The 19,599-nt window shown below is 53.3% G+C and overlaps 9 protein-coding genes across 9 annotated transcripts; 2 read left to right on the forward strand and 7 right to left on the reverse strand.

The window, feature by feature from the left end:
• Nucleotides 1-1,213: 1,213 nt before the first annotated feature.
• Nucleotides 1,214-2,670, reverse strand: BO97DRAFT_443262 (MBL fold metallo-hydrolase). Its single transcript, XM_025698351.1, has 4 exons — nt 2,299-2,670; nt 2,084-2,231; nt 1,669-2,034; nt 1,214-1,617 (listed from the first exon to the last, which is right to left on the reverse strand). The coding sequence occupies exons 1-4, from the start codon at nt 2,524-2,526 to the stop codon at nt 1,325-1,327; spliced, it is 1,035 nt and encodes a 344-aa protein (XP_025551398.1). The 5' UTR covers nt 2,527-2,670; the 3' UTR covers nt 1,214-1,324.
• Nucleotides 2,671-3,662: 992 nt separating this feature from the next.
• On the forward strand, nt 3,663-4,908 carry BO97DRAFT_390544 (putative pectin methylesterase; the record flags this gene model as incomplete). The annotated part of the gene is made up of 2 exons (XM_025693776.1): nt 3,663-4,295; nt 4,351-4,908. The coding sequence occupies 2 exons, from the start codon at nt 3,663-3,665 to the stop codon at nt 4,906-4,908; spliced, it is 1,191 nt and encodes a 396-aa protein (XP_025551399.1).
• Nucleotides 4,909-5,339: 431 nt separating this feature from the next.
• Nucleotides 5,340-6,017, reverse strand: BO97DRAFT_368952 (uncharacterized protein; the record flags this gene model as incomplete). The annotated part of the gene is made up of 1 exon (XM_025692721.1): nt 5,340-6,017. A coding segment is annotated over exon 1 (468 nt), but the record flags the coding sequence as incomplete, so codon positions are not given.
• Nucleotides 6,018-6,052: 35 nt separating this feature from the next.
• On the reverse strand, nt 6,053-7,470 carry BO97DRAFT_405596 (transcription elongation factor DST1). The gene has a single exon (XM_025695221.1). The coding sequence runs from the start codon at nt 7,198-7,200 to the stop codon at nt 6,292-6,294; it is 909 nt and encodes a 302-aa protein (XP_025551401.1). The 5' UTR covers nt 7,201-7,470; the 3' UTR covers nt 6,053-6,291.
• Nucleotides 7,471-8,067: 597 nt separating this feature from the next.
• BO97DRAFT_424771 (alpha/beta fold hydrolase) lies at nt 8,068-9,057 on the reverse strand (the record flags this gene model as incomplete). Its single annotated transcript, XM_025697004.1, has 1 exon — nt 8,068-9,057. One exon carries the CDS (start codon nt 9,055-9,057, stop codon nt 8,068-8,070), a length of 990 nt encoding a protein of 329 aa, XP_025551402.1.
• Nucleotides 9,058-9,245: 188 nt separating this feature from the next.
• Nucleotides 9,246-10,963, reverse strand: BO97DRAFT_424772 (putative endosome-associated ubiquitin isopeptidase (AmsH); the record flags this gene model as incomplete). Its single annotated transcript, XM_025697005.1, has 2 exons — nt 9,246-10,751; nt 10,814-10,963. 2 exons carry the CDS (start codon nt 10,961-10,963, stop codon nt 9,246-9,248), a joined length of 1,656 nt encoding a protein of 551 aa, XP_025551403.1.
• A 458-nt stretch (nt 10,964-11,421) lies between these two features.
• Nucleotides 11,422-13,586, forward strand: BO97DRAFT_63261 (uncharacterized protein). Its single transcript, XM_025700953.1, has 2 exons — nt 11,422-11,713; nt 11,780-13,586. Exons 1-2 carry the CDS (start codon nt 11,557-11,559, stop codon nt 13,543-13,545), a joined length of 1,923 nt encoding a protein of 640 aa, XP_025551404.1. The 5' UTR covers nt 11,422-11,556; the 3' UTR covers nt 13,546-13,586.
• A 781-nt stretch (nt 13,587-14,367) lies between these two features.
• Nucleotides 14,368-16,446, reverse strand: BO97DRAFT_63263 (protein kinase domain-containing protein). Its single transcript, XM_025700954.1, has one exon. It carries the CDS (start codon nt 16,068-16,070, stop codon nt 14,841-14,843), a length of 1,230 nt encoding a protein of 409 aa, XP_025551405.1. The 5' UTR covers nt 16,071-16,446; the 3' UTR covers nt 14,368-14,840.
• Nucleotides 16,447-18,586: 2,140 nt separating this feature from the next.
• BO97DRAFT_477998 (Nitroreductase) lies at nt 18,587-19,452 on the reverse strand. Its single transcript, XM_025700600.1, has one exon. It carries the CDS (start codon nt 19,400-19,402, stop codon nt 18,782-18,784), a length of 621 nt encoding a protein of 206 aa, XP_025551406.1. The 5' UTR covers nt 19,403-19,452; the 3' UTR covers nt 18,587-18,781.
• Between the last annotated feature and the right edge of the window lie 147 nt (nt 19,453-19,599).

Here is a 19,599-nt window from a genome sequence, read left to right on the forward strand (position 1 = left end):
TACATACATACATACATACATACATACATCACACAACCCACAGTCCTTCTTGCATCTTCATGCATACCGGCATGTATAAGGAGGATCGTCGCAAACTTTAATTCTATCCTGTGGAGTTGAGCGTCTATCCTAAGTTCCCAACTCTAATTCCTGTCCTTCGCTTATGCATTTGTCCTGGGCTGGATGTACTGCTTACAGCTTATGCTGGGTTGCAATTATGTGTATGTAGGTGGTTATGCATAGCAACGCGTCACTACCCCTTTCACTAACGAGGTATTTGGGCTTCCTGGGCGGATGATTGTGCTTCTAGTAAGAGGAGGCGCAGCAGCAGCAGCAGCATGAGGGAGAGGTAGAGTGGCACGGGTGTCTCGGATTCTGCACTGTATTATGTATTTCTGGGTGCATCTAGCTATATCTTCTGTAGGTGTGTATTGTAGATACATAAGTTTGGAGTATGGGTGATGATAGTGTGATGGGTCAGGGGATCACGCAAGAGGATTTGGGTTTGGTATGCTTGGCAGGAGGGAAGGTTCTGGGTTTCGGGTTGATGGAGGCTGAAAACGGAGTCTAGATTCTGGGGTTGGGTTGGGGGATGCTTGCCTTGGTTTGTGGGGGTGATGATGTTATCTGGAATGTGGGTGGTTGTTACTATCGGTTTCTGGGTGGTCGGTTGGTATGGGAGCTGGAACCCTGTGGGCAGTTGGTTACTGGGTGCTGGGTCTGGGTTGGCTTTGTAGGGTTGAAGGTTGTTGTGGCTATCGACCAGGTGTGTTTGGTGCGAGGGTGTGGTGGTGCTGGGAAGTAAGCCTTGGGTTTTGCTTTGAGATGGCTGTACTGATGATTTATATGTAAATTATGGATATTTTAGCGTGTTTCGTAGGAAGGGATGAGTGAGCGGATAGTGATATCAGATATATATCAAAGTCCAGCTGAGTGGTGATTTATTTGATGTGGTGCATTTCTCCGTATATATATTGGACTGAAACGGCTGAGATGATACTTCCCTTAACTTGTTGGTTGGAACCAACGCTCCCTGACGACGAGACTTGTGATTTAGCTGTTCTCACCTACACTACTGAGTATCGAATGGTCGGAAATCATGCTTTAGAGCCTGCCCAGCTTGGTTGGCTGCATATATTGCCAATAGACTCTGGTGAAATGTCAACCTTTAGCTAGACTACACTGATATGACATCAATGTAAGTAGCCATCCAAGCCTACCGATTGTGGACCTGTCCTAATATACCTAGATATACATGTGGGTGTTCCACCAGCTACTACAGACGAGAGCCCTTACTTACGGCCAATAATACCAGACTCAAACATCAGAACGATATTCTCATACCCACAGAGCACGGAACCAGCGTGCCCGGCATATGTCTCTCAATCGCAAACTTCGCCCTCCAGCCAGAACAGTGTCCGGGCAAAACAACAGCCGGATCCAGCTTTTTCAAATCCTTGACCGTGCTCTCCGTCTGTGCTGCCTCGCTAGTCGCTAGGTGAAACCCTCCGATGACCGCATGGAGAGGTACAGAGCCATCCAGAGCCTCAACCGCATGTCGTGCGCAGTTGACGACACCTGCATGGCTGCACGCGGTGAACATGACGATTCCTTTCCCTGGTCTGATCAGCAATTTAGCTCGTTTATCACCAGGAAGAAGACACCCACCCTTGAGATTACACATAAGAAACCGTTCATCAGCAATGACCTCGTCCGAGAACCAGTCGTTCTCCTTTTTGTCAAATCGCATACCGCCCCTCACGCCAGTCTCGTATGAGGTTCGCCGGGGTATCTCCCCTGAGATAAAGAAGTAGTCATCGAGGACTGTATGCGCTTCAGCTCGTTTGTCAATGACCCCGCCCGCTGCTTGCAGTTCCTCGAATGTCGGATCAGCCTGCAAAGAGATGATCTTATCGCCAATGGCCATGCCTCTGTAGTCTGGGCGATTCGGATGCAGATCGATGATTACATTGTCTGGGACACTATGTGCTTGTCGAGCCTCTGTGATCATCTGAATAGCGCGAGTCAGACCACCTGATACTGTTAGAATGTACGCCTTGACCATTAAAGACAAGGTGAGTACCTGAGTGATCTCGATGCCAGTGTGATAGTTGAACCACTTCCACAGACGACAAGTCTTGTCTCAGTCTATTGACGTTGCGCTCCCAGACTTCACCTTCGGGTCCGGCGTCGAAGAGCAGAGTATGGCTTTTCCCATCCTTGGTGGCTGTCTGTTGCACACTCAGTCATCCTTGAATGCGTATAGAAGCGCGAGATAACACAAGGCCAAGAACATACCACGAGAATGGACAATCCGTGCGCCGCACAGCAGATATCTTCCATCTGAAGCTCCTTGTGTGCGTCTCCGCGGTCCGAGATCGCGTGCGGGGATTGTGTGGCTAGCGTACGCCAGAGGCCCGAGACCTCGACTGTGTCGGGCGCAATGGTCGACATGAGATCGAGGTCATTGTCGACAAGGAGGACTGCCTCGAGGGAGTCGACTTCTACCAGGTTTGGATGCGCCATCTCGATATTGTTTGCGGATCGTTGCTTCTACCGGTAGCTAGTCCAGGAGTGTGTTTTGGGAGCATGAAAAATCCACAGGCTTGCAGAGTACGTAGGAAAGCTGCTATCTGCCAAGTTTATTGTGCTGACAAGCAATTGAGAGGCTGAAAGCTTGTGAAACTGTAGGCTGGCAGTCAGTCAGTCAGTCACATTACCGCCAACTGACGTTCTTGATGCCTGAGGCTGCCGTTAGTTGTTTGGACCTCCTCGGATTCGCCTTCGTTCAATCCACATCACAACCTCTGCGCCGAACGGGCATTGTCTCCAGATTCCTATCTATGATGTGTCATGACTTCGTTCTCTCTCGTAGGATCACTGCTCGCAAGTAATTTACTTCAATGTGTTCTACTGAAGTGTTCACCTGTGGCAGATCACCTCTACCGCACTCAATCTGCTAGGAGGAATTGCTAGTCTCCACTGCTATCGACACTCCTTATGTGCAATTGAAGAATGTACTTGTGCTCAACGGCAAAGACTTTACTTGATCAGAACTCATCCTGCAAATGCAAAGTAATGTCTGGTGCGATCGAGCTAATGGCCGGTGGCTGCTCACAAGAAAGATGACTTTCAAGCACAGAAAGCAACGAGAAGGCACCACCCCAAAACTCACTTCTCGTCACTGAATCAATTGGGGAACACTCCACGATGAATCGCCTTCATTACGAGCGGTCCGGACAATTGAGTATCGCCCGATGGAGGTTATAACCCCGCATTGTATAGGCCGTCTTTCTTCCCCTCACTCATAAGTGTTCTCCCGCCAGACCAACATCCGATATTGATTTGTGCACATATGAGCTCATTCCGATTCAACTTAATCTTGTTGTTCTGCACGCTATTGGGACGAGCTTCTCATCCACCAACGACGATGGCCGACCCCTCCGGCCACCATCATCAGGTCATCCTGACAGGCGGAATGCAATTCTCCGTCCCCAGGCTGATTTCTCCGTCTTCCCCAGCTGTGCTCTGGGGTACAGCCGGTGCTGAAGCTTGACGGGGCCGTTTCTTCTATGACCCCGGATTTGCGCCTCCGCATATAAGATGCGGTGAAGAGAACCGCCGGGTTCTGGGATTCAGGGACCGCACTGCCAGCAGTCATGATGCTTCTCTACCACGGTCTTTTACTTCTCCTGCACGCTTTTCTTGTGCACTCTGCTGCTCTCAAGAAGGGTCTATCTACGGCTACCCGTGAGACATGCCAGACGACCTTGAAATGCCCCGAGGGCACAATCATCGTCTCCAACTCTTCCCACCCAGCCGCCCAATTTAAGTCCATCCAGGCTGCATTTGCCTCCCTCCCTAACGACAATTCCTCCCACACGATCCTAGTGCTTGCAGGAACCTACCATGAGCAGCTCAACGTCACGCGTCCCGGCCCTGTCACCCTGCTCGGCCAGCAGCCCGATCGCAGCGCGCTCACCGATCCTACACGCAATCGTGTCACCATCACCTGGGCCGCTGCCAACCACGACAACACCGGCCAATCGGTGGACAATGTCTACTCCAGCGTGTTGATCGTGTCGCCTACCTTGGAAGCCAGCCTGACTGGATCGGGTACCACAGGGTATGCCGTTCCTGCGGACACCCCGTTCGGCAACACCGATTTCCGCGTGTATAACATCGACTTCCGCAACCTCTGGGCAGACTACAGCGACGGGCCAGCCCATGCGATCAGCTTCAGTCGTGCCAACGGGGGGTTCTACTACTCTGGATTTTACTCCTATCAGGACACCGTACGTTCACCCGCAAGCTCCGAGCCTCCAAATAATAACTAACGCTATGTGCCAGGTTTACGTCGGCAAACTCGGCAACGCATACTTCCACAAATCCGTGCTCGCAGGCCAGACCGACTTTTTGTATGGCTTCGGCACGGCCTGGATCCAATCGTCATCCGTACTTCTGCGATCGTGCGGCGGCGGCGTGACGGCCTGGAAAGGCACGAACACGACGTTCGAGAACAACTACGGCGTGTACATCGTCGACTCGACCGTCACCGCAGCCAACTCGTCCATTGCATCGGACATCAAGGGGAAGTGTGCGCTGGGCCGGCCCTGGAACTCCCTGCACCGGTCGATCTTCGTCAACAGCTACGAAGACGGCAGCATCGAGCCGTCCGGGTACATCAACTGGAGTGACCGATGGGCGGCCAACCAGACGCTGATGGCCGAGCACCGCGCCTACGGGCCGGGCTTTAATGCCACAGGCCGCAAGGAGGGCGAGGTAGCGGTGCTGTTGAATGCGCAGGAGTACAAGCGGTACGATTCGCTGGACAAGGTGTTTCTGACGCCTGAGGGCCAGGCGGGCAACACTGCGTGGATTGATTGGGAGATAGCTGGTAAGAAATGATAGATAGGTAGTCTCGGAAACTCAGCACGAGTTTTAATTCCTTCAAAATATCGATGACATGCATCCCTTTCCTTTCAACATTCTCTCCCCAAACCCAAGAAAGCACCACAAACCAAAAAAAAAAAAAAAAAAAAAAAAATCAAAAAAAACACACACAAACCAACCCCACTAACCCCTCCCCAAAAACAAACAACCAACAAATCCGACGGCTGCTCCACCATCAATCTCCTCTACACAAAAGGAATCGAACTGGACATGGGAAGATCAATCATGAGGATTCTAATCATTGGAAAGAGAGACATGGAAGGGGCCTCGGGAGGCAAAAAAAGAGAAAAAGAAAATAGAATAGAAAAAAAAAAACAAACCACAAACCAAAAAAAAAAAAAAAAAAACAAAAATCACCCCCTCCCCTCCAAACCCTCCGCACCAAACAACTCACCCAACTCCCCCCTCAAAGCCAAATACGCCGCCCCAGTATCCGCCCAAACTAAATACTCCTTCACCTTGACGTCCCCAGAGTCCTCATCCTCCCCAATCCTCAACCGATAAACGAACCCCTCCGCCCACCCCTGCCCCGTAGCCCGCGCCACAAACCGCGCCCACCCACGCACAACCACGACCCCAGCCTCGGCATCCACCACCCACCGCGCCTCGTCCTCGAACCGCATCCCCTCGTACCGGAGGTGCGACCCCATGCACTCGAAGTACTCCTTGGCGGCGGCCAGGCCGACGTAATCGCGGCCCAGGAAGGGGGCCAGGGCCGGGAGGCCGTGCTCGTGGATGCGGATGTCTCCCGAGAAGTTGGCGAGGAGGGTGGGTGTTAGTGGGCTTTGGGTTGTGAGGTTGCTTAGGAAGGTGTGGGTTCTTTGGAGGATTTGGGATTTTATTGGGGGGGACATTTTGGGGTTGGAAGGGTTATGTGGTTTGGGTTGTATGTTGATGTAGGCTTGATATGGTTGTATGGATTTGAGGTGGTGGTATTAAATTTGGAATGTGGTTGTGGTAGGTTGGGAGGAATTGTATGGATGGGTAGGATAATTTGTTAGGTTAGATCGGTTCAGTTGAGTAGTAGGAATCATTTACGTAGGATGGATATTACTTTAAATCTGTTTCATGGATGAAGGTTGAATGACGTTGCTCTTTGCAATTGTCAGTGCAGTCTATGTAGGGAAAGAGATGGATGACATAATAAGTCAATGTCAAGAAGAACATCCATGTTTTGATCAACCCAATGATAAAAAGGAAAACTCCACGCCCGCCACCCCTCTCGCCGCAAGATAAGCTATAGAACAAGAACAAGAAAGAAAAAAAAGCCTCCCTTGAAGCACAGCCAAAAGAGAAAACAAAAAATAAAGCAAGAAATACACCAACAAAGCTTGCTTGCTACTGCCGCCATGACTTTCCGCAGTTCAGACAAGTACAAAACAAGGTCATCGGTTCATCGGCACTGCGCGTCTGCGCCTCCGTATAGGTCACCTTGCGCTGGCCACACTTGCCACATTGCAGACTGGTACTGATGCTGCGTTCGGCCTGGGCCACCATGGCCTTGTCCATGTTCTCCTTCTGTATCTTGCGGTCGCGCTCCTGCTGCTCCGCCGAGCGCAGCTCGTCGTGCGTCATCCGGACAAAGTGATCCGCCGTGACCTCGCCGTTGAGCACACGCACCCGCAGCATCGGGTTCGACTTGTTCTTCAGGTTCTGGTAGAGACTGCGCATTTTGGTGCGGTACTGCTCCTTGGTCTCCGGCCCGTAGACTTTGTACGCCGCCGCCTCCACCAGGGAGGCCTTGGCCAGCACCGTGCGCGGCGCCTCCGTCGAGTTAAAACACAGCCCGTCGTAGATCAGGCCGATGCAGCTGTCGCGGATGCGGTTGGAGGTCTGATTCGTGTCCACCCCGTCGGCCTTCCACGTGCGCTTGTCCGGCGGCACGGACAGCTTCGAGGTCTTGTCCGAGGGCGTCGAGGCGGCCGTGCTGCCGTTCGGTGTCGGCCGCGGCGAGCTGCTCGACCGCTGGCTGGGGCCCGGCGATGCGCCCGCCTTCTGCTTGTTGACTTCGTTGCGCCACTTCGACACGATCTCGCTCGACAGCCGCGCCACCTCGGGCGCCTTGTGCTGCTTGAACTTGTTGACGATGATGCCCACCCGCGTCGAGCGCAGCAGATCCTCCGTCGCTTTGACGCCTTGTTGCAGCTCCTTGAGCAGAGCGACGATGTTGGCCGCCGGCTCGTTCTGCGTGGCCGCCTTGGTTAAGGCCTTGGCCTTGAGTTCGATTTCCTTCGCTTCCATCGGCATGGTGGGCGGGAGTAGTGGGGTTCGTATAATTAGGAGGATAGCTCTAGATCTGGCCGCCGGTCAGTAACAGGACTTGACTGGCTGTAGAGGCGACCAGGACACGTTGCGTTCAAGCATGACTGGGCCACTTTGTATGAACGACACTGTGACATAACGCGACCTCGGTACGAAGACCAATGTCCCAGGACACAGACAGCTTCAACCGATAGAGCACGTGCAACACGCAGCGGGCACCGGATTTGAATTCCGCAGAAAAATGAAGAAAGTTTGTGGACAGACAAGAAGGCTGAAAGCGCCCAGTTGCAAGGGGAGAGGAGAAATCGAGGCGCAGAGAAAGGGGAGGACTCACTCACGCGGTTGCACGAAGCGGGATTCGACCAGCTGCAAAGAAGCAACTTGAGCGATGCGGGCAGTTGAAATTCCGGAAGAAAAGCGCAAAACTGATGCGGCCTGACGAGGAAGAACGGTCTTCGTAGATGCTCAGTCTCAAGGCTGAGCCAGGACAGCAGCAACGGATGGGGACAGAGAGAAGTAGCGGGAGAAAGAGTGGTGAAGACGAAGAAGAGAGAAGATGAAATGCGACAAGCAACGCCAAGCCTGGGGATGCCCGATCAGGAATAGTGACTTTTGACCGTTTGACGCAGCAAACAACCACAATGTGGAGGATAATGTACGTGGTGGTTGTACAGTGCATGCATGTTCTAGGTAAGAAAGAGGCTGGTAGATATATTCAGTAGCTGGTCTATTTCTTTCTAGCGACCTGTCATTTTCTGTCAAGTCCGATCTTACGGATAAAATGATATAGGATTACCATCACCTCACTATCGCACCAACTTCAGCCCTTCCCACAACAATACAATCAAAAAATCAGTGCTCAAGTTGCTTGTCATTCCCCTGCATAATCAGATTTACCACCCATCGTACCTCGTCGGCAACCACTTCCGGCCGCAACAGATGGACATGATGTCCACAGTCTTCCAGATATACCAGGCGACTCAGACGCGACAAGTGCAGCTGGTCTTCTTGCATCGCTTGATCCAGTCCATCCCAGCGATCTAGTAGCCGTTCAAATGTTTTCTGCTGTGCCTCAGTACCATTACCCGCCGCAACACCGGCCTGATAGATCTTTCGGTAGTCCAGCGACCCACGACACCGAATCACGGATAGTGGCTTCTCCCCTAGTGCCTGATGTCGATATTGATCCTTCGATCTCAGTGTCCGGCATACCAGTACCATTTGACTGACCTCCGATGCCCAAGTCCTCTGCCCGCGCGCAATGTCCTTTGCCCGCGCCCGCCACTCCTCTCGGGACAGCTGCGCGTTGATCCGCAGCCCCGTCACTTGCGCAAAGCTCAAATCGCCTTGCACAGCACGTAAATCGAGATCGCGATCTTGCAAGAGCTCAGGTTGTCGTTCCGTCGAGCCATCCGCGAGGACCATCCCGCCCACTGCCTGAGGGTCGAGGTGGAGGAATTCACGTGCTATGATGGCTCCGTAGGAATGGCCAACAAGAAGGTATGGAGGCGGCAATTGCGCTTGAGTGAGTAGTAAGTGCAATTCTTTGGCAGCTGTGGTGGCGAGTGGAGGAATCAAATCTGGGCCATCTTCGCTGCGGCCTAGTCCGGTCCGATCGTACAGTAGGAGCGGCGCAAAGGAGCCAACCTGGCGCGCGAGGGCGCAATAGGACGAAGCCACATCCCCCGCGCCGGGGATGAAGATCACCAGCGGGTGCTCAGCAAGCCGAGGAACGCCACTCAGCGTCGCGAACAGCTGGTGTGTCCTGACCGAAATAAAAGTGCCGTCGTGCAAATCCGACACAGACATTGTCAATTTGACTGACCGTGTGCCAAAGATCATGCAGATATATAGATAACTGCGATGGCGATGAGTTCGCGGAGACGGAAGTAAGACGCTAAATCGGCCGGCCTGGGCATTGTTCCATCTTACAGGCCGACGATCGGCGCCCGACCATATCACCCCCCAACATGGTATCATTAAATGCCTAAAAGTTCTTCGATATATGCTTAATCGCTAGAAGACGCAAATCAAAAGTTGGACCCATTGGGGCGTAGGTCGACAGTCTCAAACTCCAAGCCTCTGGCCTCAAACACATGGCCCGGGCGAAGAGCGTCGGTGTAGATATTTGTCTCCCCATGCGGATGGAACAAGCCTGGCTGCGTGCAATTAAGCACCGTCTTCAACCCCGGGGGGTCGGTCAGCCGGAATACGCCCCAGTCGGGCATCTTACTTGGCGCGCACACGATCGCTATGCTCTCCGGGAGCATCACCTGATATCCACAATGCGTGTGCAGATCGCGTGAGCTCATGAAACATGTTTGCGTGGGGTGTGTATGAATCCAGCCCAGCACCATCAAGTCCTCCGAGTCACAGTAGTCGAAGATGGCTGTCTCGTTCACGGTCTCGCACGTATCCGACGTGGCGGTCTGTTCCGGAATGAGGAGTCGCGACACAAACAGCGCATTCGAAATCAATGTGCCACATAGTATCCCACATGTCTCCAGATTGCGTTGTGTGTTCGGTGCGGCCAGAGACAGGAAGTGTGTCCGTAGCTCGGGCGGGAGGAACAGAGTCCGTAGTGGTGTTCCATTCTCCAGGTAGGCAGATGGCTTGAAAGTGAAGCTGGAAGGATCTAGGTCGGTGCGCGTCTCGCTCTCGGACTTTGCTCGTACCTTGGCAGGAATCGCCGGCACCGGAGCTGGCGTGGAGGTTGGAGAGAGCTTGTCGGGACGAGGTGGACGAACCAATCGTTCATCCCGTCCGAGATCCTGTGTTCGTTCTTTAGGTGGCAATGCAGGGGCTACTGGAGCAGGGGCACTGACGCCATGCAGCTCTTTCTGAGCCGAAGTTGAGGCGACGTCCACGGGCCTCTGGCGAGGAACACTCGGATACTTGTAAGTTGCGCTGGTCTCGGGCACAGCCGGATGGGATGGAGTTGTGTGTTTTGAGTTACCCGGTGCACGAACAGCCGCTTGCGGACCGCCGTCAATCCTCAAACGCACATTGTGAATGCGCTGGCTCAAGTCATCATCGGCATCCTTGCGCAGAGTATGTTCCCAGTCTCCCCACACCCCGGCTGCACGACGAGTCTGCTCCTCTTCCGGGGAGATTCCAGCTTGTCGGATGGCCTTGCGAACCGTGGCTCTGCGACTGATCTCCGTGCGGGCCAGCTTCACGGCCAGATCGCGATTCTCTCCAGCCTCTAAAGGTTTGGCAACCCCCGCCAGTGCGGGGTCTTGAGGCAGTTGCCGCTGAGAATGCGGAGCTACAGGGACGGCTGTGGCGGAAGCGCGGTGTTGCCGCTCGCGCATCAATTGAGTGTAGCGTTCGTAGCGTTTGTTGATGCGGGGTTTCAGGGTCTCCAGGACTTTCAAGTTTCGTTTCACCTCCTTCTCGGCCTCCACTAGAGCTTTGCGGTTCCTCTCATCCTTGGCCTCCGGATGCTCGGCTAGATTGACTAGAACGAGCTGAGCATGTCGAAATAGCAAAAGATAGGCCTGTTCCTCATGTTGTTCTCGTTCGTAGATACGAGCCTATCAGTAGCGGGGTAGGCGTCAGTTCTGTGCCAGCATGTACCAACAAAAAAGAAACATACCTCTCTAATGAGTGTCGAGGCTGTTCGCAGCCAATATCGTAAAGGAATGGAGGGATTGTACTCATAATCCTGAGCCAAGCGAGTGATTGACTCGACGCTCTGTGGAGGGGAAGGCCCCGCACCGGCTGTTGAGGGCAGGTGGGCGGCCATGATCGTCCTTCGAACGATTAACGAGATAAGTGAAACAATTAGGCTTGCTGACTTGACCTGACTTCAACAGTTCTGAGAACGAGCCCTGGCGTCGGGGCTCATCGGGAGCTGGAACAAGCACCAGCAGGGGTTATAGTTGAAGAGCGCCGCATGTAGGCAGCAGATGATCGGAGCAGACGAACGAATACAACAATAACGAAAGTAAGGCGAACGAACAAGGGTAACGATGTGCAGTCGACAGCACCGGACTTGTAGTTAATCTCCTCCTTGGCCCTTCCGATGAAAGAGTGAGGGTGTTCGCGTTGAAACCGAGCAAGTGAAAGACAAGCAAGCTGTTGTTTTGGAAGAGAAGGCGGGAGGAAGAAGAAGCGGCGTTAGAGGCCGGGCCGGAGAACGAAGCGTTACTAACTGGCGAACTGATCTTCCGCCGCCGCATTTCCGAATTTATAACCTTTCCAATCTCAGCTTCAATATTTCTTCTGTCGCTGTGCTGCCGCACAAACCCCCACGATTGCCACCAGCACCCAACCATATCTTTCAATTTAGCAATGAAGGTACAGTCGCGCTAAAAGCCGCCTCCAGCACGTTCAAAAATGGCGTCAAAAACGTGGGCGACCAAGGTTCGAGCGTCTGCCGAGCGATGGAAGCCCGTCCCTCAATACCCCCTAAGTGAGCTGATGAGCAAAGCCTGCGCTGGCCCAAGGAAACGTGCGGTGAAGTTTCCGCAACTAGCCAATGATGAGCTTGGAGGTCAGTTTCGTGTTTTCCAGTAACCATGCCAATGGATTTCTCGGCCTAACAATGATTGTCTCCCAGATCACATGTTGCAGCGTATCTCACCCTTCCTCCGTCGCAATGCCCCCCTGGATATTCTCGACCTATGGCCAGGTAACGGACTCTGGTCTTCTAAAATCAACGAAGCGCTCCGTCCGCGTCGACATGTTTTGTTGGAACCCGAGTTACAGCTTTGGGGAAAGTTTCTGGAGCCTTTAGCCAAAAACAACGAGTGCTACAAAATTGACTCCACGAACCCTCGTTTGATCGAGGATTGGAAGAGCATCCTGACTCAATATTTCCCGGAGCAGGGCCCGGAGAATTCCGATAACAGCGGTGCGCTTCCTTGCAATCACACTCTGCTGGTGCTCGCCAACTTGTCGATGCCAAACTCCAATAGGGATCATATGACTGCCACCCGATGGATGTCTATGTTCTTGGATAGTTGTCTGCGGCAAACAGGCTTGCATTCGTACGGTGCTGTTCGTATCTTGGCTACGATGCCTCAGGAGGATGCTCAAGCCATCCTCCCTCGCCAAGTGAACGACCGCAAGCGTCTCGCCTTAATCGCCGAGAATGTCGCTCTGCACAACTTCGAGGTTGCCGCACACCAGGAGGACTACTACTGGGCCAACACCAGGGGCTTCGAACGCACTAAGGCGGATCGCGAGCGTCTCAACGAACGAGCGACGGCCAACGGTTTTCCGCCAATCCCAGGTCGCGAGCCAGCTCCTTTCGTCGCTGTCCCCGATCTATCCCTGCTTGACCAACCTGTTGCCAGATCGAGCATCTACACTCTCCGCATCCTGACCGAGGCTCATGCGAATTTGTTGAAAACCATCGAAGAGTTAGGTAACACGCCGCCGACCTCGCCGGACTACGCGAAGGCCAGGGCGGCCCGCGGCCGCCTAATTACTCGGGTCAGACAAGAGCACCAGATAATGAGCATCACTCAAGCTTTGTCGCGTAAACTCGCACGGCTAGATGAGCTGAGTAGGAACATAGCCCGCGTCGCCGCGCGGCCGACCACCACTCTCGCCGATCTCGAGCCGCTCCTCTCCGAAACTGCCGCAGTGAAGCAAGAAATCGCCGACACCAAGATAGTGAATCAAAAGAAATCCTGGAGCCAAATGCAGTTTATGTGGGACGATACGCGCCGCCAGGCCTCGGACGAGCTGACGCCCACGACCCTCCTGGCCTGGGACCGGCGGCCCTTCGAAGCTCTCCTCATCAACGACGAAGAATTGTACCCGCGGGGAGACAAACGCAGCATGATCTACTTCGAGCCGAACCCGGACTCACCGGTGGCGAGCAAATTCTCCCCGCTCGACGCCGCCGCGCGCGCCGACGCCCACGGGCTCTTCGAGGTCCTCTCGCTCTCCCTCTGGCGTGGCCGCGAGATCATCACCCTCCACGAGATCCTACCCCTGGTGTTCCCCGGCCGGTCGATCAACGACTGTGTGCGCGCCATCCCCAGCCTGGCCCAGCACGCGATCCGCACCCCGAAGCCCGATTTCGACTCCCTGCCCAAGACCCTCGTCTCCGATGCCAACTCCACTAATCCCGACAACAACAACAACAACAACGCCGAGCTCGACCCCGCTTTGTGCTTCCAGGAGAACCTCAACTACGATTTCAAAGATGTGCGCCTGCACATCATCGGCTGCCCGGTCATCTGGGACATCTGTATCGAGTACTCACGCTACGAGTCCCGACAATCTCTCACGCAGCTCGCTCGATCCCTCGGCGCCACGATGACGGGGTACCGCGCCGGTGCCCATATCTTGCGGGGCAAGAAGATCCACTGAGTTGGCTAGCATACCGATCAAACACCCCCCTCTCCTCCCCCACGACAAAATGAAAGAGAGAGAAAAGTGTAAGAAGTAACGACTATATGACCCCCAAAAGCGTCAACCCCTGTACTATATAATGGATTTTCTCTCCTACCACCCACCCCGACACAACACCACCAGTGGTCGAATACAGATCGACTTGACGACCGGTACATACCTTATTCTCCTCATTCAACTGTGATATCTTTCTGTCACATACTTCCACACAGCTCCAGAATATAGTCTCAGATAGGCTCAAAACATACCTCCAAACAGCTCCCAATGACAAAGTCACGGGTGTATCTGAAGAGAAACACGGAACCATCTCCACTCCTCGACCACAACCACAACCATAACCACTCACTCACCAACCTATTCCTCATCTCGGCTTCAATACTACCTACCTACCTACCTACCTACAACGATGCGCTCGACGGTTCGGGGTTGCGCCGCACAATATTCCCCGCCGTGGGTTTTCAAATACCCGCTACTAGCGGAAGAATGGCTTGAAGGACGCGGCTACAGGGCCCATTGGGATCGCCCGGCCCAGGAGAACTGTGGTTTCCCCACAGAGCTTGGTATCACCAACTTTCTTGTGATGTATCATAAGTACAGGGGTCTATAGTTCCTACGATCCAAGCCTGCAGGTCCCATATCATGGTGCAATCATGCTACATAGCAGACTCAAACTGGAGAAGAGGATTGAAATCTCAGAAGAGACGACGTCATCGTGGATTCATAGAACTAGACTAAGGCATAAATAAAAAAAAAACAGGTCAAACCCTCCGAGAAAAGAGAGGAAAACTGGATTCGAAGATGTTGAATCAGGTAGGGAAAAGGTATAGATAATACATATTAGCGAATGATGATGAAATTGAGGTCTAGGAACCAAGATCATGCATGCGATGAAAGAAATGTAAAAGTAGAAGCGAACATATGGTGCGCGAAGATCGGCATGGTTCATCGATCTCGCCGATATAGATCTAAAACAGGGTATCTTTTATAGTTTGTATGGTCGAAGTGAAGGAAGAAGAGATTAAAACGATCGTAGCCGCCGAATCGCTGTGAAGAAAGGGAAAGAGAGAAAAGTATGGGAGGAGAAAATAGGGTGAAAAAGGTGTCCACGTCATGTGAAAAGGGAAAAAATAAGTGAAGAAGGTCAGAATAGAAGCGAATCAAAAAGAAAATCTGTTCATCAAAAAGCAGAAAAAAGAAGAAAAAAGCCGATGAATATGACCGAGAAACTAGATGCTGTTACAGACAAGACATCATCACTGAGCGGTTTGGGCCAGATGCAGCCAGTCATCCGGGTGGATGCGCTGACTCGGATCCTTGGCGATGGCAGGCTTAATAATCTGCTCGACAACTCCCGCGCGAGGAACGCGCGAACCATTAGGGCCCGAGCGGGCGAAGTCGATCACCCGATGACCCTCGCGAGCCATGGCCAGGCGCTGCAAATTGCTGGCGCCTGGATAGAGAAGGAGATCGCCCGTTGCGGCGGCCAGGAGACTGACGGCAAGGGAGAAGACATCGGATTCGGGCGTGGGTGCGACGTCCGGTGACGTCAAGGAGGAGACACAGAGTAATTCCGGGGCCGCGAATGGCGGCGTGAGCGCGGTTAGGGCTGTGCCCATGCACTGTGCGGGTGAGGAGGGGCTGGCAATCGGGTGCGCGGACGAGAAATCAGCAAAGAGCGGCTCGTAAGGGAACGAGTCCGACTCCAAATCCAACTCCTGGCCGGGTGAACGTAATCGTAGCAGGATATTGTGGGGTTTGATATCACCATGCACCATCTGCGGTCCACGGTGCAACCAGGCAAGCCCGGCGATGAGCTTCTCGGCCAAGACATGCCACTGGGCCCTGCCTTGGACGGGGTCGAACATCGTTTGCGTGGATCGGTTCTTTTGGGCAATGGCGGCCGTGTCCTGAATGTAGGTCGAAAGCGCGAGCGGAACGGCGGACATGACAATGGAATGTGACTCGGAAATGTATCCATGGAAGGGCACGACATGATGCTCTGCACCTGCGACGCGGCTGATCCGGGTCAGAGCCCGGGCTTCAGCATCAAGGACGGAATGCGCATCCCGTCTCACAGGCGACTTGACAGCCACCACCCGGCCTTTGGCGGCTGGTGAACTCGGCGGGGTCAAAAGACCGGATTTGGCGGCAGGAGAAGAGGTCGCTTTGTAAACGACGCTCCAGACGCCACGGCCGAATTCGACTGGACGTCCCTTGGGGTCGTAGTGGTACTCTAGATCGTCCGTGAAGAGTTTGGATTCGGAGACATCCGTGTCCAACTTCTCCGGTTTGGCATCTACCGGGGAAAGAAAGGGGCTGGAGGGATTGGAATGCACGGTAACCTCGCTGCCGGAGAGGTTGTCGTCGTCAATGGTGGGAGTCACCGGAGGGGTAAGTCCCGGTAGAACAGTTGAGTAAGGAGTCTGATCACTCTCATGCTGTGTGCGCACGGAAAGCCGAATAGGCATATGTGTGATCGCCATGACGAAGGACGTTTGTCTCAACTACTGCAGTTGGGAGTGAGACTAAGGTCCAAATGCGACGAGACCGGTATGAGAGGTGTTATGAAACCGACAGATCGCTGCTGACAAGGAAGGGTTTGAGAAGGTTGAATTATATATAGGCTTTTTTTTTTTTTGGAAAGCGTAGGCGTGGGGGAGGCTCGGAGGTAGAAAGATAAGAGGCAGACCCTCTTCTTGTATAGTTATGCAAGCACTGCAGTGATGGGGCAGATGGAGGAGTTATAGGCTGCAGCGCTATAGAATTGGCGAACGATGACTGGTGGCGATCTCGTCGAGATGACGTCGGGGTCCCAAGGAAAGTCAAATGAAGAAGATTCCAGGAAGAATTTGACGGAATGAGTCACTTGAGCATCAACGGATGGCGATCAGAGGAAATCAAGTAAGTGCAAGGACTGAATTGAAGGCAGTTGTATAGACATAACCGGAGGAATGAAGGACTAGGAAGAAAGAGAGAAAAAGGGAAGGAAAATAGGAAGGCAGGGAGGGCGGCAAAGAATAAAAAGAGGAAAAAAAGACACGACCAAAAGAGGATCAAGACTTAAATTATGATTTGAACAGCGGAATAGAGGAAGTCGAGGGGAAAAAAGAAAGAGGATCGCCGGGGGAGCAGGAGCTTAATTGTGATGGCAGAACCATGGAGCAAAGATTCAGCAGAGTCAATCAATTCCCCCGTCACCGCGCGTCTGGGCTTTTACTGACTGCTACTGCTACCGTCACATAAGAAGTAAAGAAATCAGTAAGAAGTAGAAAGAGGAGAAGGAGAGGGTCTCATTCCCCACATGGTTCTTTTTTTCCTCTTCTTTTTCGTCCATGAGTATTCCATTTGTCCTCTTCAAGTTCTTTTCATTTCTGGCTGTCCCCGCAGTAAGTTGTAGACTGGGTTACTCAGGATAGTCACTCTTCCAACGATAACGACTCCGTTCCGAGGATACTTAGATTCCTTACTCGCTCACTCCCCCGATTGGACTTACTCCACGAGAATCCGAGACTGTACCTTGTCTGTACCTGGAGGAAAACGGAAATGGCCGTGACTAGGACTGATGGAAACGACCGAAAAAGACCGAAAAAAGACAAGGCGAAGAGTACTTAGTAGGTATTAGTGTTATTTACAGTCTCCAGCACGGCCACTAAACCGGAAATGGGCAGTCCGGTGGAGTCCGACGATTTTGTGCAGTTCGTCTCTTCTACACCCGAAAAGACCCTAAAACGGCTGTCAAACTTCTTCCTTCGCTTTTCTCTTATTCATCATTTCGTCTGCTGCTGCTGCTGCTGCTGCTGCTGCTGCTGCAGATCCCTTTCTCTTCCCGACTTTCCACCGCGGACACCATGACGAACACCACCAACCTACTCCTGACACTTAAGTCGAGCACCATAAAACCAGACCCAAAGCCCGCGTGACAGGAGGAAGGATCCGAATCGTGGAACGACAGTGCCAATAGTATTGTTACTAGTGTGCAGCCAGTCTCAGTGCTTGCTTGTTTCCATTCGACCCAGTCCAGGGATCTTATCTCGACGCCCCGTCCTGCGCATCGACCTCCGACTGCCCAATCTGGGGGGAAGGGGGGGTCCGGTAGATAGATGAATACCTATTCTCTGCACGCTGCACTTCAGCTGCAGACCATCCAATCTCCGTCCCTAGTACCGCGCATCTGCACGCTGCCTTCCCCGGTAGTCGTGTGCTAATATAGGTACAGTAAGTAGGAATCAATATGAGGCTTTTGCAAAAACCAGGTTGTCTCATCCAATACTGGTATCTCCTTGCGACCGACCGCCCCGACCCATCCCTGTGAATCGAGGCGCCTGTTCTTTCGCCGCCAAATAATAATGATTGAAGGAAGTGACCGCGTTCGGACAGCCAATCTCCACCCCCACGTGGGTCTTCATCTGCCATGGACTCAATGGAAATTTTGGAAATTGGCCGCCATTAAACGCGCTCCACCCGCTCTTCCCAACACGGTAGGTTCCGCGGACTGAGTCGATTTTCTGGGTCACGAGAAACAATAATGGGGAAGAAGAACGACCTGGCCCCCGGACAGTTTTTACCTGAGTATGTCCGCCATATCCACCGTTCCACCATCTCGCTCAAAATGGGATTCATCGGCTCAACAAATCTCGGCTGCGAGACCCGACCGATGGTCCGCGATCGTCGAGGGTGTCGCGCATTTCAACAACTGCCAAGATCATCAATTGATATCGTGCCTATCTCCGGGGTACGCCAGCCATCCCAGATCGGCCGACGGGCGTATCGCCATGGAAGAGGACTCGCGGCCTTTGCCGCAGCAGGAATGGAACAACAAGCAACAACGATGGCGAATCGCGCACTTTGGGTCTGATTCAGCCCAAATTTACTTGTGACTCCGGAGATTGACAGACAGAACCTCGAAATCCTGATCTACTATGGATATTGGATACATACTACACAGCCCCGTGCCAAGCTAACGGTCGCCTGAACCCCCAAGTGTGCGATAGCCGTGTTTGCCCATCGAATCAGTTGCATTCCTTATCATTCCGTAACCCATCTCAAATCTATAAGTAAATCAATCTATGGACGAAACGGACAGCATTCACCCCAGATAAGCCCCGATAACCCCGCCTCCAACGACCACTCCCATAACCCAAAAATAGATCTATCGAGTCATCATCAAGGTTGAACTAACTACCCCTCCTCCTCCTCAATCACTATCATCCCCCAGCACGCGAATCAGCTCATCGAGGGGCTTCTTCTCCTTAGGCGGGGGGACACCACCCTGGGGCGCACCAAACACCAACTGCGCCCGCAATTTCCAATGCGCAGGGACCTGGAAGGTGGTGGCGACCTTATCGTCGATGATCGGGTTATAGTGTTGCAGGTTCGCGCCGAAGCCCTCGGTCTCGAGAGCCGTCCACGCACTCAATTGATGCATGCCGCTGGTCTGCTCCGACCAGGCCTCGAAGTGCTCGGCGTAGGACGCAAACTTGGCCTTGTGCTCCGCGACCACGGTCTGATCCTCATAGAAGAGGACGGTGCCGTACGCGGCGCGGAAGCCCTCGATCCGCGGGGCGGTCTTCTCGTAGCGCTCGGCTCCGATGCGCGCGAGCAGCGTGTCTCGGGTGATGTCCCACAGCTTGTCGTGCTCCTGTTTGAGCAGGACCAGGATGCGCGTGGTCTGCGAGTTGAAAGCCGAGGGTGTTGTAAGTAGGATCTCGCTGAGGATCGATCGGATCTTGGAGTCCGGGATCGGGGATTCGCGGCGGAGGGCGTAGTAGGAGCGTCGGCTGGCTAGGGCCGCTAGGAGGGTGGAGCTTCCGGACATGGCGGTTGGGTAGGAGTGTCTGATGAGCACTGGCGGGCAAGCTCAAGGTTGGAGATCTGCGTGACCGCATCTCTACCTGTCGGGTGCATTTATAGCGCCACCCAGATCAGAGCATCAGGGCAGCAAATGACGCGGCACTCGGAGATAGAGAGGGCGATTCGGGGAATTGCGGGGCGGGTCGTAAACAATCTCGCGAA

This window comes from Aspergillus homomorphus (assembly GCF_003184865.1).
Source record: "Aspergillus homomorphus CBS 101889 unplaced genomic scaffold BO97scaffold_18, whole genome shotgun sequence".
In the NCBI taxonomy this organism is placed as follows: Eukaryota; Fungi; Ascomycota; class Eurotiomycetes; order Eurotiales; family Aspergillaceae; genus Aspergillus; species Aspergillus homomorphus.